The sequence below is a fragment of the Pelecanus crispus genome, chromosome 1 (genome assembly GCF_030463565.1).
Source record: "Pelecanus crispus isolate bPelCri1 chromosome 1, bPelCri1.pri, whole genome shotgun sequence".
In the NCBI taxonomy this organism is placed as follows: Eukaryota; Metazoa; Chordata; class Aves; order Pelecaniformes; family Pelecanidae; genus Pelecanus; species Pelecanus crispus.
This window is the reverse complement of record NC_134643.1, coordinates 86,765,141-86,788,575: the sequence shown is the minus strand read 5'-3', so window position 1 is coordinate 86,788,575 and position 23,435 is coordinate 86,765,141. Positions and strand designations below refer to the sequence as shown.

The window sequence follows — 23,435 nt, the reverse complement described above, 5'->3', positions numbered from 1 at the left end:
TAAAAGACTGTCAAGGGATATGGAGCAGTTAGAATAATGAAAGGGAACTGGACTATCAGCCTTAACAGAGAATCATCCCACAGAGCAAGAGAAAAGTGTTTTATTAGAGCCAATGTCTCATTCCAGCTCTGTATTTTTTGAACATTACCTACGGTTGCACAGAGCCATAACCCGAATCCTTCCATGTCTGACTGTTGTAACAGACAGCAAAATGCTACACAGGGCAAAAGAGAACACATGCCAATAACTGTCCTCTTTTTTTCTGAATTAATCTGTATCATCAGATCAGTAGCATCATCTCCAGGGGCACTGTGGAAGTTCCAAGGTACATGAACACCAAACGATTATTTTTCTAATCCTAGCTGCAAGGGGTTCCAATTAGTGGGCTAAATTCCTTACCCCGTTCTCATGCAGTATCTGTTACATCGATTCTGAAAGCAAAATCAACACCGACAACATCACCCATCCCATATTTCTTGTTCTTCCACAATGCATACAGAGACCGATCAGTCTCGGGACAGTCTCCCAAGATGATCTACTGTCAACTACCATAATGCTCTGAGGCCTGGTATTTGCTTTCTAATAAACCTGCAGAAGTCTGTCCTCCAGTTCCCTTCCATCCCCAATGTGCTTTTCATTACTCCACCTGGAACTCTTACAACAAGGTGCAGGGATGGGAGCGAGTTCCATGTGTCAAGTCTGTTGTCTCTCATTCACAGGCCAATTTACTATCAAAGCTGGAGAGTCCAATAGCAAAGGCCTGAAGAGCACAGAGAGGATAATTATAGTCCAGAGTAAACACATCTTCTGCTACACGACCAAACTGCATCACAATGTAGTCAGCTGGGGAGAAAAGAAAGATTCAGAGACGAACAATTTCACAGTGAAGCAAAGAAAAAAACCAAACAACCACAAACAAAAAACCACACGTCTGGCAGTCCCAAATATATGTGGTTGGTGTATCCATCCTTTCTCACCAGAGTGGCCTTGAAATCTGTTCTCTAGAGTGACCATGTTATTCTAGAGATTACCTTTCTTAGAACGCAAGCTCAAACTACTCTTTTGCTGGGCTGAGGGTGCCATATTAATCCTTTTCTTTCCCTTCAGGGAGCTTGCATTTGCTCCCTCTTTTGCTGCAGGTATGGGCAGCAGTCTCTGCACCCACCCCAGAAAAAGGGAGGCTTTATATAATTTTCTTGACAGCTGAGAAGTCCCCAGTAATCCTGAGCTGAACTCCTCCACCCAGTCTCCCTTCTTCAGGAAGTGTCCTGTTCCTCCCAAACCTCATTAAATGAATTGGCTTCTCCCTGTTCGAATAAGCCCCACACACTCTCCACCAGACTCTTACGGTCATTGTCATGGACAATCTGGAAGTTCTTCACCGAGGCCTGAGTGACTCTCCCATGGAAGTTCAAAACATAGGATTGAGTATCATCATTCCAGACTGGAGCCTTGTTGTGCAACTCAATGAGGTTCTCTAAATTTTTGTTTTGCCATTTTGACAGCAGACTCTCATGTTCCTGTTCAGAAGAAATAAATATATTTATCAGATTTGGAATGGCTCTGCTTTTGAGTACTGCCTCTCTCATGTATGTGCACTCTGTCACTTGAAGGTCATTCCCTGTTTAATGAAACACAATAACAGCACTTAAACTCAGTCCCACTGAAAACTTCCTGCAAGTACCAGGAAGATACTTTCATAGATTCCCAATCCAAGCATTCCTTTCCACTCAATAAGCTATCACCATATTTCCACCCAAACAAGAAAAAAAAAACAAGAGAGAAGGAAGTGCGTGTACAGGAAAGGAAGCAATTCACAGGCCACAGATGATTGCCATCCTGCTGGCAAGGAATCCTTTCTGAGTCTCATAAGCTTTCTCTGATCCTGTTGGATCAAACTTCCATTTCTAACATTCTAAACTTTGAAACAAAAGAAAATAATCTGCAATTAACTGCATAGTGCCAGGCCCTGGGGTGCTTCAGTAGAAAGTCCAAAGGCTGCAGCGGGCTGTAAGTATGCCTGAAATAGGTTAAATGTCATCCTATTGGGTCTAATAAGTGATGCACAATATGAAAAAGAGAGAAATAAAAACATAAAGATACAAAAAGGAGGTAAACCAGCACATTAAATTTGACAAACAGAATTAATTACAAGCAGCTGCAAATAGTAGCGAGTGAAACACATGACACATGATTTAATTTTAAAAGTTCTGCAACAAATAAAATCCAAGCTGTAATAACACATACTAAAACTCCCAAGAAAAAGAATCCAAACTGAAGTTATTTAATGGGAAAAAATGATAAGAAAATGACCTGTTGTGGAGGTCTGACTGATAACAGCTGTAGTAACTGTTTTAGTATTGTATATAGATATGATAGTGGATTTTTGAGGATAACCTAAATAAAACTCACTGTTCAGCTTAAACTAGTTATGTTATATCTTTATTTTTATCTTTTTTTACTTTTTTAAAGATGCAAAAAGAACTTTGAGAATTGGCACCAAAGTGCATTTAGATTCAATTTTTCCTCCTTTAAAGTGGGGGCAGTATTGCTTAATTGGAGGCATCGCACTACAGAGAAGGAAGACAAAAAGAGTCAAACCCCTACACTGAAGGCTTTGCCAACTTTTCAGAACAGCTTTATGTTTCAGCCTTGTCCACTGTCAGTATGCTTGCCTGATAGCGAAACAGTTGGGAAAATAGAGGAGAAAAATAAAGACAGGGCCATGGAATCTTTACTGTACTGATGGGGGAGATGGCAATACTGATTGAAAGATGATGAATAAATGACCACCTTCAGATACAATTTTCCTGCCCATTCACAAAATTAAATCTCTTTTCCAGGTTCTCATGACTCTGAATTTCCACTCTTGAAGATTTTTTTCTCTGACCTCAACAAATACACTCTTGTCCTACTCGTACCTACTCACAACATGGCTGCAAATACCATTTTCTAGCTTAAAACACTGTCCATGTCTTTCAGTTGGCACTTGTCCTTTCTGCCTTTTGGTCTTCTATCACACCAAACATAAAACCCACATTAAGGGAACTGAACAATTTTTGTCATACACCTTAATATATCTTCAGATACAGTCCTGTAAGCTTTTAGCTATAACGTCCCCCATATGTATGAAAAAGCCTCACTAAATAGTTACCAGAAAACTCCATCCTTCTCCTCATGCCACTTTCTCCTTAAAGAATCCTCCTTTTCTGTGATTCCTACAAAGAGACTGACAACATTCTGATCAAAGATGTATTTACTCTCTTGCTACTACACCAGAATACCACCTTATCTATTTATTATCTATCTGTTGTAATTCACATACTGGCTAAGAATATAAGCTCCTGTGAGAAGCAAGTTTGTTCTGTGTTCATCCAACTCTCAGCATAACAGGGTCTCACCCAGGAGGAAGGGTTGTAGGTGCAAAAGCAACAGCATACACTAGCCATTGCAATAGCTAAGTAAATAATATTTAGGCTGACCAAAGGACAAGTAAGGATGCAAACACTATTCAGAAGGCTACAAATTAGGTAAAAGGCAAAAACAGATTAATCAACACCTTTAGGATACATTGTATTTACTCTCCATGAGACTTGCTAAAGCCCTGGGTATTAATAAACTTGCTCTAAAATTGTCAGTAACACCCAGACCTCTATGAGAGAGTTTTAACCTCTTCCTCCAATCTGAAACATGACCAAACTCCATAACTCACATTTCGTGGACAGATTGGAATTCGCTTGTGATTCATATTCATTCCTGGAATGATCACAGACATTTTTCTGGGACCCTTGAATCCTAACACATTGGTTTCCTGAAAGACAAGGAAAGACATTATTTTCAGTAAATGAGATGCTCCATCTCAAAGAATGAAAGACAGCAAAACTGAACTTGAATCCCCATTTATATTGGTTGTTAGAGATTTACTAGCTACAACTGTAGTAGCAGTTATCTAATTGCAACTGTGTTTAATCACTGAGAATAGCTTTCTCTCCCATTTTGAGAACTGCGTTAAAGGACATACATAGTATTACCTAATTTAGAGTGCATCTGTTATCCTAATGAAACATTTGTAACAAAATGAGACAAGTGCAATTTCAAGGCATAAGCTTTTGCATCTGAGGCAAAAACATGCTAAAATCTCGCTAATGAACAAGCCTTAAATATGATAAAAGGCAAACCTGAGTCTGTGTTATCTATATATCACCATTTAGGCTAAAATGTTCCTGAAGAATGAATTACATTCTTCTTTAGGTGCTGTTATTTGTGTTTAAGAGCATACCTACAATTTTCTCTCAAATCATGCTTTTTTATAAATGATTAAGAACAGACCCAGAAGGCAAAGTATTCAGCATCTGTCCAAGCTTCAATCTTAAGACAAGCAGATTTTTCCAGAGTACTGCAGGAGACTACTCCAAGTAGATTCAGTGTAAAAAGCAAAGGACAAAAGTCTTGGCATTCTCAAACCATTTAATAATGTCATCCAAAATCCAAGGGTCCATTTAAAGTGTTCTGTAACAATGTCAGTGATAACCTCTAAAATTCCCAAAGACCAATTAAAAAGCCAGAATCTTTTAGAAGTACTGAATTGATAGAAGTGATACAGCTTCTCCTAACATGCTAGTGCATTTTGCAGACACAGAACAAAGGCCTTTGGAGTTGCACCCTCTTTATTTCACTTCAGAAAATCTAGGGGCACATATAAGAATGAGGGTACTGATTTTATTCATATATAGACTTCATGAACTTCTTGTAGATAAAAGTTTAGAAGTCTGAAAAGCTGAGTTTATATTATCTGCTGTACTCACTTTAACACCTTGCTGTGTACAATTAGGTAGGGAACTGAAGTATACTGTATACAAAAAAAATATCCAGTGATACTTCTGTAAACAGGCTAGTGCTGGAATTATCACATCTATTTTTTTCCCAAATGCCATTAAGATCAACAGCAAAAAAGTCAAGATCATGCTCCAGTAGTCTAATGTGCCTTCAAATTTCTGCTGCTGTACCTGTGATAAAAGTAAAAATCCTTCCACTTGACTGGCCACCATTTTGTAAAGAACCTCAAATTTTACACAAACTTTAGGACTGGAATATGAAACAATGCAACATGAAAATCCTCACATAATTCTAGACTGTCCACAAGTGCCTCCTCACTCTGAAGCCTAGACCGAGGCGATCCACAAGACCAAAAGAAGAAAACATCTCTAGGACAGAGCTAGTGAATCATGATATCCCCTGGAACCATATCCTTACCAACAACAAGCTGCTACTGAAATAATACCACCTCCTCCTATCCACCAAAATGCCTTTGGTTCTGCAAAAAATAACTCTACTTCACAGGGTACTCCCAGTTCCTTCTCAGTGTCCACCAGATACCAGCTGGGCAGTTCATGCTGTGGCTGGCAAAGGATATGCTGACTGGCCACACGCCGAATGATAGGCCAGGTAAGAAGGTCATCAGGATGTTAGTTTGGGTCTCTCTCCCTCCCCTGGCATTGATTTTTTTTTTCATTAAACTTGTAAGAACTTATCTTTGAGGCCTCTGCCCTTTGTTGTATCTGGCTGAAATTGGTCAGTTGGTTCCAAAGTTAAGTGGGGGAGGCTGCCAGGCAGCATGATTTTGTAAGCCCTGTTGCCTTGGCAACCAGGCGACAAAAAAGAAAGGGGCAAAAGGGGAGAGGCACTACTTACATAACAAATAGCTGCAAGCTCCTGTCTTGTATGAGCCTTTTCCACTACACCTTGTGCCTTGACTGGGCTAACTCCATTGTCATAGACTGTAAATTTAGTTCCCATGAGGTTTGACCTAATGTAGGTTATGGAAAGACAGAGAAAGAGAGGCATCAGTGGAAAGTTTTGTCATCTTCTGAAGGTATTTGTACAGCACAGTGAAAACACACATCTCTTGCCATCTGAATCTTCCTATTGCCAGCTCAGCAAGGAACTTCCATGAAGTGCCCATGGTGAACTGAGCCTGTAACCTATCCTGGAAAAGCATCAAGCCAGAACTCCTCTGAATTGCCACAGTGAATGGTAACGCTGAAGAAAGGTTGCCAACCCAGGTGAATACAGATTAGATTAAGCAGGATGATGCGAGTTCATTCTCTCTGAACTGATACCACATTGCTATTCATAACCCCAACCCAACTAAAACGAAAATTCCAATCTCTCCTGCCTGTAGTTTTCATCTGTGGTTCTCACCTGAGTTTTCCAATGAAACTTTCCCCTTCCCGGGATAAATCAGTTGGGTCAACTGATATGAGGTAATTGGATGTTTTGCTCTTTTTTCGTTTTCTCCCTGCCAGAAGGAATGTCTGGAAATACAAAACGTTGATCAGGACTGGAGCTTTGTGAGAATGCAGAGGCATTACTAGGCATTGCTATCCAAACTGTTCTCTCTCCAATTCCCACATCCATTCCCCTTTTAGTTCTGTGCTGTTACTGTCTTTTGTTTTGTTACTGTCTGCACAATTTTGATCTCTTCCACCAGTGCACACCCTTAAATCCTATTCCTCCAATCAGCTCACTCTGCAGTCTAAATTTCATGCAACTGTCCTTTCTAGTCTTCCCTCCTTTTCTTCTGGAGCAGCTCAGTCTCCCTGCTCTTCTTTATCCTTGACATTTTTATACTTTTTTAATTTCATCTTTCATTGTATTACGGCTTTTAAACCTGCCGGTTCGCTCCTTAGTGCCTTGGCCAAATATAAGCTGTCCTAATCTGCATGCTGGCTCTCCTCAGCTTCTGGTTTCTTACCAGAAGCTCTCCCTTACACCAAAAATATTCTGTGGCAGGAGTACAATAGCCAAGACGCTGTGTGCTGCTTCCAGTACCTTTCTGTTGTCATCCCTTTCCAGATGCATGTAATAAGTAGGAAAGAGGCCCCGGTCCATCCCCTTCTTATCTCTAGTGATTCGACACTTGACTGTAATACCACGGGGTGCAGGGCGTAATGCAAAATCCTCCAAGTTCTCTACTTCTCCCAGCTGTGCATCTGCCTGAGGGGATGGACTACAGGAAGCACCTGTTTCCTGTGGGAAGAACCATCATATTAGCAAATTAATATCGGATCAGAGGCTCTGATATTCCCCAAGAAAAGAAAGGTCTGTTGAAACAGAAGATGTCATGTCTCAAGAAGATATTTGGGAAAGGGAAGTTAAATGAGAGACCACCTCTGTTTCTCTGAAGAAAGTGACTGAAGACTTTTAGTCTGAGGAAAGACTAGCCCTCCAAGGGGAGGAGAGAAAAAGTACCCATTAACCAAAGATGAGTGAATTGCTGGGAAGGGGAAAATAGGATGAGACACGGTAAATATTCTGAGCAAAGAGCCTCTTTGCTTTTAGAACTTCAAACGCTCTGTGGGAAATAAAGCAGCATGATAAGCTGGACTGATGGATGCTGCAGTAAGACAGGCTGGGATTTTTGTGACTGAAATGAGCACTGAGATTATGTTGGTTCAGAACAGTAGCAGAAACGGAATAAGCTGATGGTGGAACCATCTCAACTTAAATGCTGGAAGAACCCTAGAACAATGTGTACAGTCAGGATGCAAGTTATGGTCACCAAAGGAACTGGAATTCCAATGGAAATCTGGTATAGGTCATTAAAGTAATTTTTCCTTAGAGGCAGCTGAATCCTGTGAATTGTAGAACCCAGGAGATTCCTCCCTTACTGGGCCTTGGAGATGAGGTTGCTGGTTTATCCCATTCCCAGGTACAGCCAGTAGGAAGTCTGAGTGAATACACACAGACACGCACATATACAGAGTTGAAATTCACTAGTGGCTCTCACCCCTCCCCACCTCCAGCATCCCCCACCCTGTATCTCCAGCAGTTGGCACCCATAGCCCAGTCTCCCAAGTAGCTAACACCCAGACCTCTTGTACTACTCACCCACTAGTGTAGCACAACATACACACAGGCACTTCACAAATATACTCACATGGGTCTTCTGAATAGCAGCATGGACTTTTAAGGCTGTCCAGCATCCATGCCCAAACTCTATGCCCTTTATCTGGTCACTAGCTCAGACCCTGGGCCTTCCTGATGCTGGTCTCCTCCAACTCACTGGCTAGTCCAGCATATAGTTTGTCAGCATATGCATGTATGTATCTCTCTCACACACAAACACATACACACAGGAAATAGTTAGAAGCAGAGTTTTAGAAGATGGTAGGACACGCTGCAGTAATCAGGCACAAAGCTTGGCCAGACAAGCATACTGTCTTGCAGCTATTTATATGCATCTTTTACCCCCTTTAGTCCTTATTTTCCTATGCCTATTACCCCCTGATCCACCTTGATCCTTCTTTTCCCTCTTGAGTCCCTTCCCCTAAACACCCCATAAAAAGTTTTGTCCAATCCCAGAATTCTCTGTTACATCCCAAAATTCTGTTCCCCCTTGCATCCCATAATAAATGCTATAAACCTTCAGGCAGTGATGCCTCTTAAGTTTGCATGTTATTTCAGAGTTTCTCTGAGTCATCTTGGTGGATTTTACACCAGAGACAATGGCCTAACTTGTCTCCTTCGAGGATCATAGGAGTAGCAGATTCATTGTGTTCCCATCTTCACCGATTAGGCTACTTGGTTTCCTCTGCCCACCATTGTTCCTTTGATCATTATTAGCTCTTTGTGTTTAACTCAATGGCCCTTCAGTCAGATAACCTGACAATCATGACCTTCCTCTGCCTACAGTAGCTAGCATACTAATCCCTGAAGTTGCAACTACTATATTTTAACCCAGTGCTCAAGGGGTTATTACTAAAATCAAGCATGTGCCCAGCCCTTATCAGAAATGGATTTCAAGACACTTACTGTAAAAGATTTCTTGCTGGTTGCAGAACTAGGCCTCTCAGATTCAGGATACGGTGAATGAGATGCTGGTCTCTTACTAGCTTCTTCCTCTTCTGTGTCCTCCTCATCAAAATTCAAACTGCCCGAAATACCTGTCAGAACAGAGGATCAAGCAGGTAGCCTTTGAAAGAAGGTGTCATGAGTTCATGGCATCACCAATTCATACATGACTCTTGCATAGCTATTCTGCTCTTGCTCTTGTAATTAATTTCTGTTGTTTCAACTGCTGATTTTCTTCATGTGCTATATTGCTTCCCAACCCTTGTAATTCAAACCCCTAGTGACATTTTGCAGCTGTCACTGTGCAGATGATTAAGCAGCTGTCAGGCTTTTATTAATACATATTTTACATGATATTACATGATGTAACATATTGCTTAGTATATGCTGTCATTGAATTAAGTTTGCCTATTTTCACGCAGAAAAGCCCTCCATGTCTTAGGAACAAAAAAAGGAAATTCAGATCAATATGCTGACACCTATCCTGTAGGTTGGACTCTGTACAGTTTACATCCTTTACCATTTCCCCTTAATCTTATACACACTGAAATGGAGTATGGTAATTTTTCAGTAAGAGCCCCTCCTGTTCTTACATCAGTAGCAGTAACTCAGGTCTCATGAATACTACTAATGATTTGATTTTTAAAAACGGAAGTGCAGACTGAGTAGTTCCAGGACCTATTTATTTAATTTTAACCTAAACACAGTTATGTAGAGATGACTGTGGGTATATAACTAAAATAACTCTGGGTAAAGACATTTATAAAGAGCTTCTGTACACATCACTGTTTGGTGTTTCCTTCCACTTGGAACTGCATCATTTTGTTCTGTGGTTCCATCCTTTAATTTGGCTGCAGAATGGAAAACACATAAGGCACTATAGAAAATGAACACACTCAACCTGCTAAGCTGAACTGTTTTCTGAAAGCCAATACTATAACAGTGCTCCAACATGGCACTGCATAGAAGGGGCACTGCTGGAAGTTCTTTGTCTCAGATGAAACAGAAAAACATAGTCTTAACAACCTGTCAGTAAACTTCCCAAAGCACATTTGGAAAGAGGAAAGGCGTTAACGCTGGTACTCCAGCCAATTTCAAAATTCACTGTTTATATTCTACCTCCACTAATTTCCCCTGAAGTTTCTGGATATTCTTTCCTGCTTCCTTTCCTAACTCTTGTGTAATGTTGCTATCCATAGGTAAGCAGCTGTTGCATCTGACAACTGAATGGAAGTATTTCTACATATGGTAGTATCTTAAGACATAAAAGTGTACTAGAAACATTCTGGGAGACAGGCTTTGCAAAATAAAAACAAGCTGTGTACCATATTAAACACCAGCTATTATTTTGCTGCAAAATGCTTAGGCTGCATGCGACAAAAAAGGTTTGCTGTAGTACTGGCAGCAACACAAGATACTTGGCAGAGAAAGATGGACACTCCACTGGGAAACTACTCAATGGGATATAACTATTGAATATAAAACTCAAACTGTTGATTGTGACAACCTCCGATTTGGGAAAAACATCTTCCCTGGTAGTCTCCTAAACAGTTAAATTACAGCATTTACTGGCTATAGATGGTTCTGCTGTTGTGAAAATATTCAAGCATCATATCCAGATATAATATATCTGGAATAAAAATACCCTGAACTTTAGCAAAATGTGAAGTAGAGCATTTTGTCACCAACTTCCTTGGAAAGGCCAGAAATTATACAGCACGCTGATAAACCTTTAAAACATAACTGATATGTTCCAATTAATATCAGAAGAAGGAACTGCAGTTCTGCATTTCTACATGCTGTAGAATCTACTAGCTCTGCATTTAGAAGTAATGTCCTACAGACACTTGTTTCATGATTCATCATACTTTTTAGGGTTTTTTTAATGTTACTGAAAAAAAATTATAAAAAGTAGAAGAGCCCAAAAAAGACCTTTGCCCATTATCAACTCTTACCTCGTTTCTGTAAGATTTCTTGCAAATCTGGCTTGCCTGCTGTGTCTGTTAGAGCCTCTCCATCATTTTCCTGATCTGCATTGTCTTCTGCTTTGGAAGACCCAGCAGAGAGAGTTTGGAGCCTGGTCCCCAAATCTTGCACTTCTGATTTCAGGAAAGCAGCTGGTCCATCAATGCCTGCAGGCCAAAACAAAACAGAATGCTGAAGTCTAGTTTTTACTACTAAAGATGCATCCCAGGATGGTGGTTCTTTTCATCTTCTCTTGCTCAAGCATCCCTTTAAAGTATACTGACGTATACTTGCTCCACTTTTGCCAAAAGACTTGGGAGGAGTCAGGCGTGACTCTGGTCACTTTATACATACCAGGCATCAGTTTCTCCATTAATAAATATAGTGATTGTATCTACTTTCTTAGAAGGGCTTAAGCAATTAAAACAAGTTGTATAGATATTCTGCAATTTCTTTGTGGGCAACTACTCTATTTTCTTTTCCTTCAGGTTCCTAGTTTGCTCCTGTGCCAGTAAGTGAGTGATCTACAGTGAACATCACAAATCAATTTAAAAGAAAAAAATATCTACAGCCACAGGCAGAAAAAAAACCTATAAATGGATGCCCTCTGTCTTTTTGGTAGAAATGAAATTTCCACGTTTAAACATGCAACACAGCTGTGCACTGCACTGGGTAATTGGTGGAGACGTCTTGATGTCAGGGTCTGGCATAATACTTAATACATGTTTGTGTAGCACACAATACGTAAATGTAGCTCCAGCTTTGGATTTCTTGCTTTCACACTGTTTTCCTTCTTAAAACTTTACTGCTTTATCTAGTCATCAGATTTTTGACACGTTTGCTGCTGTTATCACTTCGTAATAGGACTTGTTTGTACTGAGGAAGCTTCAGAATTATGGAAGCTAGTGAGGGAGCAGTTAGTTTTCATTTTTCTTTCTTGTAGTTTCAGTACTACTGAAATTTCCTAACTTAAAAGTTATATAAATCTTTTATCTCACTCTCTTTTTGACTTAAAGGTGTCTTTTAACAGAAGCTTTCTCCCACCTGATTTTAAACACCTAAATGCTACCATCCACACCACCACTCTTCTCCCCATCCTATGATGGGGAACATCATGATGAAAGACATCTGGAGAACAAGAAAAACATTGAAAAGACAGGGGATAACATAGTTCCAAATGTGATCTTCAAACCAGGTAACACTGGTTTGTTTGGGTTTTTAAAATTCTACTCTACACATTAATTCCCTGTTAATATAATGGTGGTATTACAACATCCTGCAATAGCGTGCATCTCAAAGCCTTAGGATGTTTCCTGTTACTTTCTTGATAGGCCGATAGGATCCCAGCTCTCAAAGTACGCCCTGACACTTCCACTGGAACATAGGGGTTTCCTTGCTGCTCTATTTTCCTCCCTGTGACATGGAAGTCTCACTACTGTATACCTTTCCACTCCTATAACAGAATGGTCACTATTTTACTGTAATGTTTTGAGACCACTGAGTTATTGCCTTTGGCTCTGATATCACTTTGTGCTTGTGACTTTCTGGACCACTATAGCTTGTTTGTCATGTTTCAGTTGTCTTCCTGAAGCCCACAGAAAACAATAGATGAGGTAAAAACCAGCAAGAACCTAATTCAGTATTCATAAGGCTTTTGTGTTTCTCTTGTCTACTTTATCATTCAGTCATATGCAATCTTGAGATGGAGTATACCATGATACCATGAAGAAAATTACAGGCAGTCACTACTGGATTCTTTCCTTTTCTTTATCTTACAGCTTCAGAAGACTCTCTTTCTTTGGATTTGCATCTCCCTACCTTTATAGAAGTTCCTAACCCATTTCTATAGTTGTTCTTAGCCTAACATAAGGGAGAGATTACTCAAAGGCACATGAAGATTCTCAGCTGTCACAAAATTCAAGGTAAGGTTTTTGTTTGTTTTTACAGTTCAGTATTGCTCAACCATACTGTACTACAATTCTGCTTTTGTAAATAGAAAGGTATGTCATCAATCTTGCTTATCACTTGACCACTGTCACAGCAATGTAGGTGCCCGTCTGTGACAAAAGGCATCCACTGGCATTTTGGGGAACATTGTTGCAATCAGGTTGATTACTTACCATGTAACATAACATCACTGTGTAATGGGGTAGGAGTTTCTACTAAAGGAGTCTGCTCCTCACACCCTTTGGGCTTTGACCTACGCAGCTTTGCCTCAGGATTTGGTTGCACCATCAAGGGATCAAGACGTTTCTTCCTCTGCTTCTTCTCTAGAAGAGCTCTCTGCCAAATAAAGAAAAAGCATGAAATAAAGATGAGTAACCACATCCAGAGAGACAGAAACTATGCCTCAGCCATTGGCAATGACATGTCACTGATCACAATCTCTGATAAGCCTGAAATACTCTTGTAATCTCTTACAAAAATCCTAGACACAGATATCACTGTGTCTTTGGAGTGAGACGATGCCTTTGACTCTCCATCAGCGGTTGATGGGTGATGTGGACATCTGCTTATTTTCTGGTCTATCCTGAGACCATCAGCAGATAATTTTAACTCCTTTCATCCAGTCTAAACTCCAGCAATCTTTAATATAAATAGACAAATTCAGCAGTCATTTATAAACCAATATGAAACATTTCACAAAGTAAATGTTATCATATACAGCAAGTTCATGCAATTTTATTACTCCATACATCCTACATCCTACCTACTTAAGCTGATAGACTAGACAGTTCACAAGGACTCTCCACTCTTTCCACTGCCGTTATGACTGGATTAAACATTCCATCGTTTAGGACAACTTTCTGTGCATATAGGGAATGTATAATTTTTCCTCCCTGTTTTGTACAATTAAGCTAACTTTGTATTAAGAGAACTATCTCCAAGACTATCTGAAAATGCCAGAGTAAAGATGAGACCCCTTGCCCTATGCATTATATGGCAATTAAGTCTCTTACTGTATTAGCATAACATTTCTAAAAACCCTTAATGAGGGCTCACTCTGCCACTGCAGTTATAAATGCTGTCACGATGCAGCAAAAACAAGTCAGGACTTGCAAAGGAAAAGGTTTTTGTCTCAAAAGTTATCATCTTATAGGGACAACTCAAAACAAATAGTTCCCAGAAACCAATGTTGAGAGATAAGATGGGGGTGGGTGTGTGTGTGTGTGTGCAGATTACAGTCATTAAAATAGGACTGATCTAGTAAAAGGAAAATTGATCTACCTTGCAAATTTTTTTCCATGTAATTCTTGAAAGGAAAGAACGGTAAATCCAAATGCTAAAAAGAAAACATTACTTTCCAAGATACATATATATTTGATGTTTATGATTTCCTATTAAATGAGAATAGAAACAACTTCCAGACTTAAATCAAGGCAAATGGGGACATTGCACCATTTTAAATCCTTAACAGTTAAGGCGATGCAAGGAGGAGGAAAAATCGTATTCTAATATTCTGTAATGCACCACTAGGCAAACAATGTGCAAGCCCCTTGCTGTAGATGCAGTTTATCCATGCCTGCTTCTTAGGTACCTGAACACTCCCTGAAAGTTGTTCTTGATGACAGAACCCCTTTCTCCATCACATTCTTTTTGGTCTCCAAGGATCCATCAGATAAACAGTACAAACAATTCAATCCACTTGAGACACAGACATCTTTGGAACTCTTTCCTCTCCTGTTATGCTTTTTCTCTCTCTTGTTGGTTCTTTCCTCTCCTATTAGGCTTTTTATCTCAAGTGAGGTTAGTTTCTCAGGCAACCTCTCCCTGAGGAATTCCAACATAACTTAGCCCTTGGTCCTTCATTCTTTCTGCTGTTCAAGCACTTCTCTAAAAAAAAAAAAAAAAAAAAAGCCCCAAAACAACAACAAAAAAAAGCCACCAACAAAAAAAAAAACACAAAACCAAAACAAAACCCTAAAACCAAAACCCCAAAACCAACCCCAACACAAAAAACCAAACCAAAACGACCTTTTTTATTTAAACTCATAATTACACTTTGAAGACTGGACTGCAACACAGGTACTGCTTGTTATTGCAGAATTATTTGCAAGGATTGTCCTGCAAGGCAAAAATTACATAGAATTCCAAAGAGATTATCACATTGGTCTAGAAGAAGAGAAAAATAAGCAGTAGAAGTCAAATTCTTAGAAAATGCTAATTACAGATAGAATTTGTTTTCTAGAAAGGTAGTCAGACCCTCCAGAAGAATTTATTTTGGTTTGTGGAGTTTGTAAAAAATTCATGATAGTTTATAAATGTCTAAATAAAAGGAGAGAGGGAAAACAAGGATCAAAACATTATATTCAGAATAAGGATTTGAGAAAAATTGTTGCCAAGGCTTCTCTACCCGACAAACAGACAGACAAGAAAAAAATAAAAGACACGTCCTAAAGGCAGTAAGAAAGTACACAGCTACTGCTAGAATGAGAAATTGAATTTGGGATCAATATAGGATATAATAACTTTCAGAGCTACTTAACTGATTATTCTATTAGATGAGCTTTTTAAACATTTCACTGCTTGCCAGTCTAAAAATTTATTTTTTCTTATTATAGTATATTCTGTTTCATCAAAGAGTTTCTAGGACTCACCAGTCCAACGGGATCATATTGGTTTATATTGAAACATATACTTCACGGCTGGTAGAAGTGACTGACCTTTTTCTTGCAAGAACTTCAGGATAATCAAAGTGACAAAACTTGATACTTGATAGTAATTTAATTTGTTTTAAAAAGGCTTCTCTCTACTACTTTGCTTAGTGAGATGGAAAAAATCTACAAGCTCACTGACAGGACAGATAGTAGCAGTTCATTTTCTCTACATAAGGTGGCAGAGCAGCCTTACCTTCAGTACTATGTATTTTCTCAGACTTACTCCACTAAGATGAAGCAGAAAAAACGGAAAGTGTATTTTGTTTCATTTTGTCTAGTAACTAGTCTTTTCCTCCAGCTCTGTGTTACCGTAAAAATTCATATAATATTACAACAAAAAAACATAGATAGTTCATGAACAGGACACCAGAACACATAACCCATTAAATAAAAGATACAGATGACCATGAATTTGTTCAGGATTTTGTGAACTCCATGTATTAAATACTTTCAGAAACATTTTCTTTGCACCACAGAAAAGCATAACATCAGAATACAGGATGGTTAAAGGATCACAAACCACCAGCTCTGGTTCTAATGAGTTTCCAACAAGCTAAGAAGTCAGATGTGTCAGATGAATATATCATAGCAGACTAATAAAAGAACTAGTGTACTATTCTTGCTACAGCTGTGATGAACAGGAAGATTGTATACAGGAAGGTTCCAACCACTCCAGCCTTGAAGATGCAATACCATACTAATTATTATTTGGCATGGTTAGTAGGCCATGCAGGATGGATCCTAGCTCTGAAACGTCCTCTCCACTCCTCCAGCTCCTCCTTAGTCCATGCTGAGGCAGCAGTGACAATGCTAGCAATGATGCCATTAATGAAACTTCGTGTCAGGAGCAAGTACCATACCAGGTGCATTCAGAAATATGCCTTCAGCTTCACGTTCTCCACCCACAGGGAGATGGCAGCATTGCACTTTGAGCTGCAGGTGCCTCGAAAGACACGGAAACACCTTCTGCTGGGGAAGTAAGCACTGCCTCAGCAGCCACACACTCTCTCCTCAAGGAAAAGGCAGTAGTCTACATAAAAGCATCCTAGCACGCAGAGCTGGCCCACAGATGGAACTTGATGTCATGCATTATTATAGACAATATTTTACTGCAATTACAGGGTTTCCAAACCCATTACAAAGATGGATGACAGGCATATGTCTTTCCTGTGGCAAATGTTTATATTCCACATTCTCTGTATGGCCAAATGTTCTAAACATGACCCTGCTGGATTAAAGCATTTTGCATTTTTTTATCCCAATTCCTATAAATGTTTAGGACAAATTAATCAAACAGGGCATCAGCTACAACCAGCAATGGGTCCATCCTGTCTGATAGTGATCTCCTATTGACCTCTATTTCTTCAGAAGGCATGGTACTATTCATGAAAAAGTTAAAAGTAGACTTTAAAAGTTAATATTCAAACCTAAATATACAACACTAAATTAGAGACTGTTAGCATTTCTCAATAAATCTCATTTGCAAGGAGGGGGGGATGGTGTCAAAATATATTTTAGTAAAATTTTCTAGCTGTTGATTGTGCAGATGATTGCAATCTCAACCAAATCCAAGAAAGCCTGAAACAAAATTGCAAAAGGGTATGAATTCTTTAAACTCACCTTTTCATGATTCAACTGACAGCTACTCTGAGGGAATTCCACGCAGCCCAGCAGCTTTGTTTTGGTGGAACAGCAATGCATCCCCATGGCAAGGTCTGAAACTAGGCATACATTGACCACAGTGCCTAGCACTAGGAGCCAGTGATTACTACCAGCTTATGACCCAAGACAACAGTCCTAAACCAGACACTGAGGCTCATCACCAAGCAGTCAGACCATCCTTAGTTTTGGAACTTCTTACTGAGTGGTATTTGGCACTAAATGCTCTTTTACTGATTACTTGAACTAATGCTTTTGGGTTTTTTTGTTTGTTTTGTTGTTTGTTTTTTTGTTTCAACACGTGTTACTGGATAGCCTACAGGTAAAAAGGATTGTCCTAGCTTCCACAAATACGACCAAAGATAAACTTTACTCCTTGACTCTGAAGTGTTCTAGATAAGTGCCTATATACACACAGATAAAGTTGGTAATAAATCCACTGTCTGAAGTCAAAGCTAAGCATACTCAGACTAGAAATAATGATCAAGTTCTGGTAAAGAGGGTTATTAACCACTGCAACAGTTCCCTGAAGACTGTCATGTCTGTATTTAAAGATCCTCAGCTGAGAGAGCGAGCTTTTCTAAAAAACATGCTTTAATTTGAACACAGATTAATTTACTGCAAGACAGTGATTTGTGGTCCATGTGAATGGCCAGCTAGAGAATGATAATAATCTCACATCTTCTAATACTATTTATAAGCATTTAAAATTTCACAGAGGAAGAATATTAAGGATGGACACTTTATTGCTTTGAAGAATATGGTGATGTAAGCATCCAGCTAACAGTGCTTTAAAAAGTGAGATCTGTAACCTAATATTTGACAAATGCTTGGCTGTAAATGTTTTCTTTGTAGGGAACAAAAAAAGTCAAAAGGTGCTGGAAAACTTTCTCAACAGCAGTGTTATGGAGATCTTTCTATAGCTCAGGGAAACTTTTCCTTTGATGTTTAAAATGGATAATTCCCTGCAGGCTTCCTCTCTTTTGATTCATTCCTGCATTGTGGTGACTCAATCCCAATGAAATGAGCGGATGTATGAAAAATAAATGTACCAAAGACATCAAGCCTACAAGCCATAGCAAGGTTGACTTAAACTGACAAAAGCCATGAAAATCTTTAAAGAAAAATGTTAGCAATGAGTTCTTGTTTCTATTCTTTAGACCGAGCATTTTTAGCACTTCACCCCCATTCCTCAAGTTTCTAGATGGCTAATATTTGTTTTCCTGTACTTATTTTTACCAGCTTCAGCACTATATTTTACCTGATTGTCTAGTTTCAGCTGTCGTAGTTTCATGCTTTCATCCTCAAAGATGCTGGGAAAGGGAAAGAAACAAATTAATTATTGCTAGTAAATAGTTTTCATTATAAGAGCACAGGATTTTCACAGACTACAACTTCACTGTCAAGACTTTAAAACAACTGTAAGACATAACTTCTACCCCACAAGAAGACCAAGTTACAAGGCATTAAAAAATAAAACATACTTCATATTCTGTCATAAATAGGACCAAACTGTAGTTTAATCACCTTAATAAACTGTTCTGAGAACGTTTTGTAAGCAAAAAAGGCTTCATTACTGATGGACAGATTATGAACCACTATTGAGGTGAGCTATGAGACAATTTACCTCTGAAGCCTTAACACAGTTCAAACCAGTAAAGTCCCCGCTCCTTCATAAAATACCCAATTCCAAATTAACTCAGGATTTCAGGTTTTGTCTTAGCATCAAACCTACACCATTTTCTCCTCCTGCCAGACTTCCCAGAACTACTGTTAATACCTCAGAGAATCTGTATTTGCAACACCTGATATTAATTCCTAGAGATGAAAAAATAACTATTTCACTATTTAAGTGTGTTATAGATAACTTTCACCAGAACTCTAGTTTTTCATTCTAAGCTGTGTTCCATATAGACTTCCCATTTCCTTCTGTACAATAATGAATTATTACATAAAGTGCAATTTAGAGCAGTTAACCCTACAAAGGGGAAAGGTTAATTGACAAGTAAGCACACATTCTGCCTACCACAGTTGTGTACTTTCCTCCTACACAGCTTTGACAAAGACCTCTCTGGAAGTGAGAAAGCATCGGGAAGATGATACTTAATATGGGAAACAGACAAACATTATCTATTTTATTGATGCACACAGAAAAGCAGGGCTAGCCAAAATTTCAATTTAAGCAGGAAATTCTCTGTCTGGTCTAGGTATGCAGAAATGTCCAATGATGTGAAGTCACAAGCTGGCAGATAGTGCTGAAGATAGCCTAACAAGGAAAACTGGAGAGATGAAGAGAGACAGGGAGAGAGGTGGGGTGGGGTTTCTACAAAACACATACCATGGAAATTGGATCACAGCACATAGAGCTAACAAGAGGAGAAAGGGCTCACAGTCCCCTTAACCCCTAGTAAATCCACATTTGACTCAACTTCCAGGCAAGCAGACAACAGATCAGAGGTTGTTACAGACAGACTACCCTAGCCAACACAGGCTCTGTTCCAGAAGGCTGAAACGTGGAGAAAAAAGTTTTGTAAATGCACATCATATGTAACAGTTTATATACTCCAAAATTGATATTTACTGCCCAACTAATGGTATTTTAAAGCAAGTTACCACTGCCATTGTTTTTTACTTTGTAGTTTTCCTTATTTCTATATTTTTTCTAATGTATTTCAAGTGTCATCACTTAACAGGTCTAGGACCTTGAAAACACCTTGCTTCTAAAAACTGACATTACTCCTCACATGGACCAATAATATGTAGCACCTTGGATTCAAAAGGGAATGGAAGGTCTGGAAAAATTAATGTTTTTCTTGAAGAGGGATGGAGAGCTATTGCATCTCCCCACAGCAACAGTTACAGTAATACACTCATCTCCACCTGAAAACATCCACAATTTAAGAAACATACACAGACATATCTACTGAGTGCAGCAAGATATACATTAGTTGCCACACGAAACTTCAACATAAAGTTAAAATGTGACATGTTTTTCTATTTAAAGCATAGGTGATAGAAAAGGCTGTCTTTGGCAAAGTCTGAAAAATGCTTGAAAGATCCATGACGCCCAAAAAAGGTGGGGAGAGGAGAATGTTTCTTTTCATACGCCTACTGACGTAAGAAATGGATGACATTTGTTAACTGCAGTCAAGAGTTTGTTATAAAGCAATCTATGTAGCTCTGGTCAATATTAGATTTATGGACACATTCTTATATAATTAAAAAGAACTACAAAGGTGTCCTGTGGAGACACAAGCTACTATCTGTGGTTTTGTTGCTTTTCCTAATAGAAAATGCATCCCCAACAATTTGAGTCTCTTCTTCAGAAAATAAAAAGAAATTTAAAAACTACCACTTTTGGAAATGTTTCTAGGTTTTTCTTTTTACCTGGAAGATGGCAAAATGCTGAAATAGTAGGATTCGCATACGTGCCTTGTGGAAATTCTCAATGAAAATTTACTTTGTATTTTTAAATTATTTTCTACCCCACACTGGAACAAAGTTACATAACATCAAAGACAGGTCTGAAGACTGTTGGAACAGGACTATAACGCAGACTACACGATGCCTCACCTCCAACTGCTTAACTGAGACTGAAACACAGCTGAAACGCATAAAGATTCTAACAGGTCACAGAGCTTGATAAAGCAAAAGATAACAAGAGTGTTTGTTCTCTTTTACAATTGACTGTTAAACACAGACCAAAATCACCTCATAGCAGGCCACAAAATGAAAGCAGCCATCAATCCTTCCCTTTGTAAAATGCAAGGATTCATACAAGGAGCAAAATAAAAAGAAACAATTAAAGCCAAGAGCACCATGGCACTGTAAATAGTAGCTTCAAAAAAAAAAAAAGTTACACTATTTTTATCTACTCCTCCTGCAACCTTACTTCCAGCACTTGGTCATCATGAAAGTGTAACATAATAACCAGACAGAAAAGAGCTTCCCACACATACACACACTTCAAACTTTTCTCTACCCACCACAGACTGTACAGGAAAAGGCTGTGCCAGAATCACTCCCACAGCTCACCACTAAGGAATGCAAGTAGTGTGCTAATACAGCTGCAGGCTTCAAACATGAATCCTCCTTCAGATGGACTGACTACGCAGACCAGTACATCTAAGTGCTCTTTGGACATGCCCACGCAAAACCACTATGCTCTTCTACTTGAAGGGTTTACAATAAGAGGAATTAAATATCCAGTAGGAACAGGAAAAATAAGCAGCATTTCCATAGCTACACCACCACAGTTCAAAACAGGGAAAAAAAAAAAAGAAAAACCCTAAGCACCAAACCAGTCACCCATTTACCTTCGATAAATAGGAACTGAAAATACTCAAGTAGCCTGTCACAATCTTCTTCTTCCCAACTGCTGCAGAAGAGCAGATTACACGAGACCCTGCCCACCAACTCCTCCGCTACATTTACTAGAATCCACTAGCTCTCCTACTAAAGCTGCATGATGCGTTGTGGACACATGCCACAGAGAAAGGAAAAATGATGTAATGTAGAAGTGAAGACTAATGATTATCCAGGATACAGAATAAAATGAGAGTGGGAGAGTAACTATTTAACAAAAACACTCAATTGTGAAGATACAACAGAATCTCTGAATGTAGGAGAAGACAGCAAGACAATAAAGGGGTTCACAGATCCATTCCTCCTCACAGGTCCATTTCCAGATTCAACATAGTCCAACATGAAGCAAAATGTTTTATTTTTAACTGATACCACCTCAAATTCCTGCTGAAATCAGAATTAGTTTTGTTTTCATATCATAAGCAGGAATTAAAGTGTTGCAGTAGGAATATGAATGGCAAATCTATTATAGATGTGTTTATTTGGTCTTTTCTAACCATTTTCAGAATATCAAACTAACCACAATGAAGAGATAACTCACAGGTTATTTAACAGATGTTCATATATGCAATTAAGCCTTCATTTTTATGCAGTTTATTTTCATTTCTGTAAAAAAGGCACACTACATCTATTGACAGTTCTTTCAGAATGGACATATTATTTTAAATAACGTTGCAATTTTGGAATTACAAACTATGTTGTAAAGCCTACATATGGCTAGACAGAGTTAACACTCTCGTTGTCATTGCAACTTCTGTGTTCCTGAATATATTATACTTTAAAAAACTAAAATAGTTATGTTCTAAGCACTCGGCGATAATTACCACTGAATCAGCCAAATACAAACTCACAGTATAATGCAACTCTGAGAATAATGAAATGCCCTGATATTAAAGCAAGAGAACATAGAAAATAAGGCAAGAAAGCAATCCATCAGTGTGAAAATTGTCTTCCCATTCTGTCTGAGGTCCACACAACAGAAAGGATTCTGCAGAGCTGAAGAGGATTCAGGAGAAAGCTGAACAAATTGACCAAGGACTGGAAAAGGTACCTCTTAGCAAGATTTGAATGTATCCTACAGTCCACCCAAGAGAAAATTAATCAGTACGCTCCACTGTATTCCATGCATTTGAGGCCACAAATGACTACTGATCAGACAGGAGAAGACAATAAAATCTAGTCATACATAACTGAAGCTAAACAAATTCAGACTGCAATAAAATTTTTGTTTAACACTGTGACTAATTAACCATTGGGATAAGTCATGGAGTCACAGGGAGAGCAGCCTGTAGGGAGAAAAAGTTCTACATGATGCAGAATTCACTGGAAAGACAGATCTGAAATGTAGTAAACAAAGGAAAAAAACCTCATGATAGTTTTTCCTGCGTTCAACAAAATGGGTACATTCCTCATGTGTCCACTAAAGAAATACTCAGTTTTTCTTCCTAAACAAAGCAGTGTAGCAAGGCCTTAGCAGATTTAAAAGTTTCCCAGATAGCTAAAGCTATTCTGCAATTCGAGTGGTTATAGGTTTGATAAATAATGAGTAAGGTTCTCTGGCCTCTTCTGAGCAGAAGATCAGACTAGCTGATGGGAACAGACCCCATCCCAACTTTAAAAGAAAATCTGACCCAAGAGAAGCAAAGATAGCTTGGTTTGCTTTTTAACTGTTCTAAGCTTCTTTAGAGCATATATTAGCACTGTATACGCACTGAATTCCTGGTGAAAGAAATTCAGGAAGTATCTCACCTGCTTGTGCACAGCTCTCAGGAAGATCCTAAAAATTCGGATGCTCCATAGTTTGGCAGAGAGATTCAGGGAAAGTGTCCAGCAGAAACTTTTAGCTCATTTTAAAGTGGACTAGATCTTGAGTTTACTGTGACTTGTTACAAACAAGCTTGATATTTTATACCAGTCTGACACATAAATCCTTCT

At 38.8% G+C, this 23,435-nt stretch overlaps 1 protein-coding gene across 1 annotated transcript in view; it reads right to left on the bottom strand.

Annotated features, from left to right (window-relative positions):
- Positions 1 to 531: 531 nt before the first annotated feature.
- The window catches only part of TULP3 (TUB like protein 3), a 36,626-nt gene continuing 13,722 nt past the window's right edge, over positions 532 to 23,435 (bottom strand). Inside the window, exons 3-12 of the mRNA XM_075709404.1 lie at positions 18,397 to 18,448; positions 12,939 to 13,101; positions 10,809 to 10,985; positions 8,815 to 8,945; positions 6,832 to 7,029; positions 6,202 to 6,314; positions 5,692 to 5,806; positions 3,713 to 3,811; positions 1,349 to 1,520; positions 532 to 843 (exon numbers count right to left, since the gene is read on the bottom strand). Coding sequence (XP_075565519.1) covers positions 710 to 843; positions 1,349 to 1,520; positions 3,713 to 3,811; positions 5,692 to 5,806; positions 6,202 to 6,314; positions 6,832 to 7,029; positions 8,815 to 8,945; positions 10,809 to 10,985; positions 12,939 to 13,101; positions 18,397 to 18,448 — 1,354 coding nt within the window. The 3' untranslated portion in view covers positions 532 to 709. The remainder of the gene's footprint in view (positions 844 to 1,348; positions 1,521 to 3,712; positions 3,812 to 5,691; positions 5,807 to 6,201; positions 6,315 to 6,831; positions 7,030 to 8,814; positions 8,946 to 10,808; positions 10,986 to 12,938; positions 13,102 to 18,396; positions 18,449 to 23,435) is intronic.